Here is a 7517-nt window from a genome sequence, read left to right as displayed (position 1 = left end):
TCCCCCACCCCCGCCCCCGCCTGTCTTACGACGATCGATAGAGGAAGGGCCAAAGTTCTTTTTTACCTGCAATCTCACAGTAACCAAATTGTACGTATATTGCACAACCGTCTAAAAGTTTCGCTTCCAAATGCGATCCGTCGCTGTAATCGAGGATCAATGACATCGCGCTGCGGTTTTTTTTTTTTTTTTTTTCTCCAAATGCTCCGTTTTCCCGAAAAATGCAAAAAAAAAAACGTCGAGGTATCACGCGCCTTCCGAATAAACTGATTTACTCGCTGTCTCGAATTTAAGCCGATATGCGAGATATTCATGGATTAATAATAAAGGTCGGGGATATCCGAAGGAAAGCGGAGGAAGAGCGCGAGAATAAAACGCAATAAGTTGAAGTCGAAACGCGCATTCTCGGCGCAAGGGCGTCGCATTTCGCGAACAAACGGCGCGTTTCTTCCCCGTCACCGGGCTCTTTTCTCTACCACGACAACGACCGTGTTCCCTTGCCTGGCACCTCCTCCTCCCCCCCCCCCTCGAGCTTTTCCCGGCCGAAGGAAAGGAGCGTAATACCGGTCGAGAAATCGATGGTCGCCCGTGTCTTCCTTTTGCTCTCGGTTCCGTTCGCCGCCCCCCCCCCTCCCCTCCCCGTATTCCCTTGCCTTAAGGCGTCCACCTCCCTTCTCGCGCCACCTCCCTTCGCCCTCGTTTCCTCGCCCTTCTCCTCCACCACCAATTTACGAGCATCTCGAAGTATGCCCGCTATAGCTGAAAACCGGGTGGCGTCACGGGCTCGCCCGGATATTCCGAACACCGTACGGATGACGACGACGATGTCGAATCTCGAATAGATATCTTTACGACACCTCGATATTATCCGCGCGTTGACTCTTTATTTTTGTCACCCGTATTATTTTCGATCACAATTTAATTCCGGTAATTATTAGGTGACATTAACGGAGTTCAGATTTTCACTTTATAAATTGAGGATCGATATCTGGGAGGAAAACATTATTTGGAAGAAATTTACGAGCGGCAAATACTCTGCACATTTTTATTCTAACATCTATAATGGTTTTATTTTGCTAAATAAAAATTTATTTACTTACTGTCATAAAGAAAAATGTTTCTTTATGACGATAAATTCCCTCGATTCTATCGAATAATATTGATAAAAGTTGAATATGTACTCGTAATACGGAAAGAATAAAAATATGCTCAATTAACAATTATATTTATAAACATCCCTATATACAAGTTGTGCGTGATGTATATAGAAAAGAAACTGTTTTGAAAAGATTGGTTAAGCCGTTGCTGCAGCAATAATTGTAGGCTTGGTTATACCGTTGTTTGGCTGGCCCGGGAGATGCGTCTAATTATACATTCATTGGATATAGGTGATAATTTCGGCTAGATTCTAATATATTTCAACATCGTGCGCATGCTACGCGAGTTGAAAAATTGTGAAAATTATCGAAGTTACGTGGAAAGGAACATTCGTGGAAACTAAAGTATTTGATTCAATTGTATATCACTCTCTCTTTCCTTTCGCTATTAAAAAGTTTTGATGTCGTTCGGATATAATAAACTACAACGACGCTTAAGTTGTAATCGTATCTCGAATTTTCAATTTTTTAAACTAATTTGTTATTGTATTTGAAAATAGAATTATTGCGCGATAAATTGTGATTTTATTATTACAAACGAAAGCAACTTTAATTGGAAATGAGATGATAGGAAAATTTCGTCATATTCGAGGATTGATATCAATAATCATCTATCGTGACATTTTTATTTTTAGAAATGTGATTTGAAATATGATCAATAAGCAAGAAATCACACTTCCGTCACGTTGTTAAATTTTGCTTCTAATTTTAAAACAAAAGCCCGGAAATATATTGATTCTATTGCACTTTCCGTGATGAAAGAAATTGACCCTTTTAGATGTGATAAAAGTGTAATGTTCAACAATGCAAATAATATATCGTAAAACATTGAAAAGTAATGTACAAGTTTTACAGAAGTAGAGTTATTGAAATTTTCATATTGAAGATATTGTAATACGAAACTCGGAAGTTTCGTTAATTAGTCTTGGGGTTTTTTTCATTTTTAGTTTGCATCAACAAGCAAAGGAGTAGCAATAATAGCAATAGTAGTCGGAGATATTGAAAGGATTGCTTTTCTGTCGCAGTTATTCGGAGGATAATTTCCGGCGGCAAAGAGCTTCTACGCGGCTTCTTTTGTCAATTACAAACGAGAGGTTTCGCACGACATCACCATTCACGAATCTGAGAGCGCAATAAAAGCCATTGTAAGAGTTTCTTTGTCAACTGCTTGCGATGCAAAATAATTGTGCAAATTCCATGGATATCGAAATATTGTTTAATTGATAATTGCGCGTTACAATTTGGCGTATATTTGCAATGATTTCGTATATTACTAAATTAAATTTATTTTTTTTCCAAGTTATTATGAATGAATACCATGAGCAAAACCACTATTGATATTTGTTGCTTTGTAGAAAGCACATTTTGTTATTTCGAATAATATTATTTTGTACAATAATTAGTAAAAATGTAAAGTTTATATAATATACCTTGCATATTTGTATACATAAATAGATTTATCTCGTTATATAAAAAATCAAATTTTTAATGAAAAAAATAAAAAAATATACTATATACATTTTAAAGATGATGTATTAAAAACATCGTTGAGATAGATGAGAAAGAACATGATTTTAGACTGTATATATTAATTATACTCCAATTCTTTTTTTTTTAATCTGTTATGAGCATCCACGTATCTTAAATGTCCAGGTTAAATATAGAAGAGGCATTTTACGACGATCCTCTTAAAGGACGGCTTATAAAAGTAATAGGAAGCCACTAAAAAAAGATACACGGAAAATGTAGGCGCACACATTAGAAATGTCTTTGAAATATTTAAATCGGATTATCTTTCTTTCTTCTGCCTTAGCACTACTATCATTCGATACTCAAGTGTTTTCTTTATCCATCTTCATCCATTAGATTAACGAGGATAAAGACGCAGAATTATTTACACGTTACTTTCGCCATCATTCAACGGATCGATCACCACCGAGCGACCCTAGAAATCCTGAATGCTTTGCGAGGCTCTCCAACAAGACCGTGTACGAACCTGATAAGAACAAGGGGCCAACTTGAATCAATACGTCGCCGATAACGATCGCGTGACGACTCGTAGTCGCGAATGAAGGCTATTGTGTGTAGACCAGACCACGGTGAATTTTCCTTATCGAGTTTATTCCGATTGTAACATGATAATGTGTAGAAAGGAAGTAGGTATGCATTAGAATTCTTCTCTATCGTTACAATGAATAATACATTCCGCTGGAAAATAATCGATTACGTGTCGCACGTGTAAATTTTAACGAGCACAGGCTCTTCTGTGAATTTCGTGCGAAACGTAAACATTCTTCGTTTGTGTATATATTGTTAATATATACACATTTATGTTTGTATACATTTTCTCCAGTATGGAAATTCCATTTTTAATAGAATGAGAATGAATTCGTCGAGCGCGGATTCCTTTTGCGTCTGAAAATGCATTCTGCTCGCGTGAATAGCGACAGAAAATGCATTGAGGCGGCCCGCTCGCGACTATATATATATATATATTTAAGAATTAATAAGTTAATAACGGTAGAGTAAAAGCCGTTTCAACATTCTATTCGAACTGAGAATCCGTTTATCACTGAACGATGCACTCGCGCTTTCTCTGAAATGACGCTTTTTAAAGACTTAAAGATCGAAAAAGAAAGAGAGAAACAGAGAAAGATAATTTCGCACGGTAGGCGGTATACTTGACACCAGCATTCGATATACAAATATCAACGAAACGCCACGAATAGTTGTAGCTCGAAACGATTTCCGGAGAAAGACCGGAAAAAGGTAACGGAAGATGAAAAAAATCGCTTTGCTCAAGGATTAATTAACGTAATGGCGACGACGTTAATCTTATTCGCTGTCTCGTGGATTCGTACGTATGATAATTATGCTGACTGTATGATAATAGCACCGCCGCCGCCGCCGCCGCCGTCGCCGTCGCCGCCGGTGCATCGTCTAGCCTAGCATCAGCCTAACCTAACTCAACGTTGTAACGATGTATATTTATACAACAGCTGGGCGGCGGAGGGAGGGGAGTGCGCCAGTCAGCTGATTGAAGCGCTGGAGGGGAAAAGATGGAGGGGAGAACGACCTTTATTTAAAGCGCCGCTGGAGGAAGCCTTTCTTCGACTGGTAAACAGTCGTCGAATGCAAATACGTGCGAGCTGCGCTCGTGTGCGTGTGCGTGTGCGTGTGCGAGTACTCGTGCTCGGAGTGTAATGTATAAATGCGATTTTTTTTATTTATTTATTTATTTATTTATTTTCGTCGAGAAATATTTCACGACGAGCGCAAATGTTTTCCACTGATGATCTGCTCAATTGCCGCAATTACGCGGAGGAATTTGGAATATCTCCGATCCGAGGGGTGGGGGGTTCTGCATTGGCTATGTAAGTATAGGAAATTGTAAAGAAAAATGAGATGGTATAGAATCCTTCTAATTCGATGATTTGCATCAGTACAATCGTTTAGGAAAAATGATTGACTCTTTTTTAAATGATGGGGTTGCGATTGTAAATTACGACGTGGGATTAACATTTAATGGAAGAGTCTAATCGAGCACTTAATTGAGTATTTTATTTTATCGAATTGATGTAGCCAATCCTCAATGTGCGCTTAATACATACATTGAATGAAATTAATTTAATAACGGTTTTTTTTTTGTTTACGAAGCATTACGATATTGTTGCAATACGTTTTACGATGCGTTAATAGAAGAAAGTGAAAAATGTCTCCGACTAAGACGAAGACATTTTTATCACACCTCGGAAATCATGCATATTTATTGAGTGAACAAATAGTTTTTTAATCCTTTCCGCCCGATATATATATCGACCGATATAAAAACGCGCTCTCGTCGTATTTCTTCTCGAACAATAATCTGCCGTGTCGCCGGAGCTTCGCGCCTCGCGAAAGATTTCGGCGTACCGAAATCTCGACGCGCTGGCGTCGTAAATATCGTGCGCGGCGCGAAACCTGTTCCGCGTCCTCCTCCCCCTCGTCGTGTTTTTCGAGATAAAGAAACAGCCAGGGCGCGCGGAGTCCTTGGCGATGCGGCATCGCGGGATTCGCGCGAGAGCGAAAACTTCTCTAACGAAACCACCGGGTGGACGTGCGATGTTTCAGGGGACTGGCATGGAGAAGGAGAACTCCGCATCAGGCGGGGGCGGTGGAGGCGGCGGAGGTGGCGGAGCTGAAGCGGCGGCGGCGACTCCGGGCGCCACCTCCACCTCCGAGAAGCTCCAGGCGGACCAGGCCAATCCGTTGCTCGATCCTACTGCACTCTTCGGCGGTAAGTCATTTTCACTCGTTCCACTGCCTTCTTCTTCTTCCTCTTCTTTTTTTTTGGATTTCTCTCACGTTTCTCTCTTTCCCGCACTCGTACCGAACCGTAAAACTACGCGCGGACGCGCTACGTCGCGATAAGCGGCATCGTTATGCGAAGCGGCGAAGGTAGATCGAGGAAAGAAGTCCGATAATAGGAGAGCATTCTCCGCGCTCTAATGGTCGGGATTTCTTCAGCGGGCAGGCTAGTTCTTATCTGTAGAATATCCAACATCTACATTGTAATCGGTTATCTTACGATATAACGTTCGTCTGACAGTTAATTACAGCCGGGGAGATCGGCGAAAACAGCATAATGTTCCGAGATTGCAGATTCGGAAGGAGGAAACTCGCGAATGGACGGGGGGGACGATGCGAGTGATTTTTTTTTTTTACCGGCGGTGCAGCAATGACGTTCATTAACTAATGATCTCGTTTGCATCTCGTAACAAATCATTCCGCTTTGCCGCCGGATACCCAATGACACCCTTTTCCCCTTTGTTTTTCTAATTTAACCGGCGCCGGGGTGATTCTATTTGATCCGCACGCAATCGTACGCGATATTGTTTAGACAATATACGGGCAAATATTTTCCGTGTAACTGACAGTTTGCGGGATGCATGTGTTCGGTGTTTCGAAGGGGTTACGCGTGCGAATTCCGATGGCGTATTTGTCGGCGTGAGTTATATAGTGCTTGTCCAGGAGGAGGTTTGCTCCTGGACGATTCCGATTTCGGTCGCCAAAGCACGTTTCCGCGACGGATAGTGAGAAGCGGGTATCTCGTATACGATAGGGTTGTAAGTACATAAACTGGCAGGTTGAAAGGTGCAACTGAATTCAACAAAAAAAAAAAAAAAAAAAAAAAAAAATGATAGAAGCGACAAACATTCTTTTTTCCCCACATGTACATCTTTTATGCCTTACAATCATATCTTTCTTACGAGATTCTTTTATATATTATAGATTATTTTCTTTTCCTCTGAAAGAGAAAATAACGTTTATCATAATGTTGACGCTCTTCCTCGCTTTTCTTTATGTACATTTTATTGATAAAACTTCCAACTGAATTTTTCCATCTATTTCAGATATATTCTATTTTCTCAATCAATAATGAGATAATAATACTCGTCACGTACTCTTGTCTGCTCTCAAAAATCTTTGTGGAGCGGAATCTACAGTGAGTCAAGTAAGAGCGTGGTCGAGTTGTTAGCCTTGATGTTATTAGCCTTGAGATAGGTTCGAATAGTTTCATACGATATATCTAAACCTTTCTGCTTCAATTTTCCTTGTCCTTGATGCAGTGTTAAGCCAGGATTCCGCGGAAACAGATTCACTATTTTTTTATCGTCTTCTTTCGTCCACTTTGCATATCGCGCCGCGTTCCGGTCAAATCATCGACATTTTTTGCCGCATTATATCGCCGCACTCACTTCTGTGCGAATGATTTCGACTCTTTCATATATTTAGCAGCCGCTAATTGTTGACGGCTGACATTTTCGGACCTTTCGGGTGAGTGCAGAGAAACACAAGCGTGAGGAACACGCTTCATAGCACGATGCGTATTTGGTACTCATGGCGCTTAATGTGATTCTCTTAAGAAAGTTCAACGACAACTGAATCTTCCTTGACAGTGCATCGAGGATAAAGGTGCTCTCTGTGGATTCGTGATAGATTTAGGGCGATACCTTTTATTAGCTTTGAGTAAGGCCGACCACGCTCTTACTTGACTTACTGTAATTCTAAAGAGTGAAATCTCACTCTCTTAAAAATTGACAATTGGGCCTCTTCCGCAACACTGGCTCAACTCTTTAGAATTAGATTCCATTCCAAAGATTTTAAAGAGTGAGCCGTCTAATGAAATCGAAGATCGAGTGAGATCATTTCACGACCTAAGACTATTTTCCCCGCACCGTTACGACGCCGTTGCACTTGCCGTGGATTTACAGGGTCGTTCGAAAGCCGGATGCGGTGATGCAAAACGGGCCCTAATACGGTCTCGCGCGTCAACGCGATATATATCGGTGCTGCCTTAACGAGCGAAGAGCCTCTCCC

The 7517-nt window shown here is 40.9% G+C and overlaps 1 protein-coding gene across 22 annotated transcripts in view; it reads left to right on the top strand.

The window, feature by feature from the left end:
- The window catches only part of LOC108755870 (bromodomain adjacent to zinc finger domain protein 2B-like), a 162561-nt gene that overhangs the window by 113066 nt on the left and 41978 nt on the right, over nucleotides 1-7517 (top strand). For 20 of the 22 annotated variants that reach the window (XM_018499228.1, XM_018499232.1, XM_018499236.1 and 17 more), the window contains one exon: nucleotides 5268-5433. The exons of 1 other annotated variant lie outside the window; for it this stretch is intronic. In XM_018499228.1, coding sequence (XP_018354730.1) covers nucleotides 5277-5433 — 157 coding nt within the window. In that variant the 5' untranslated portion in view covers nucleotides 5268-5276. Of the gene's footprint in view, nucleotides 1-5267; nucleotides 5434-7517 lie in introns of those variants that run through there. One more of the 22 variants, XM_018499247.1, reaches the window with a different exon arrangement.

The sequence above is a fragment of the Trachymyrmex septentrionalis genome, unplaced genomic scaffold, assembly GCF_001594115.1.
Source record: "Trachymyrmex septentrionalis isolate Tsep2-gDNA-1 unplaced genomic scaffold, Tsep1.0 scaffold9, whole genome shotgun sequence".
NCBI classification, from domain to species: Eukaryota; Metazoa; Arthropoda; class Insecta; order Hymenoptera; family Formicidae; genus Trachymyrmex; species Trachymyrmex septentrionalis.
Note: the sequence above shows the minus strand (reverse complement) of the source record. Positions and strands in the feature narration are given on the sequence as shown.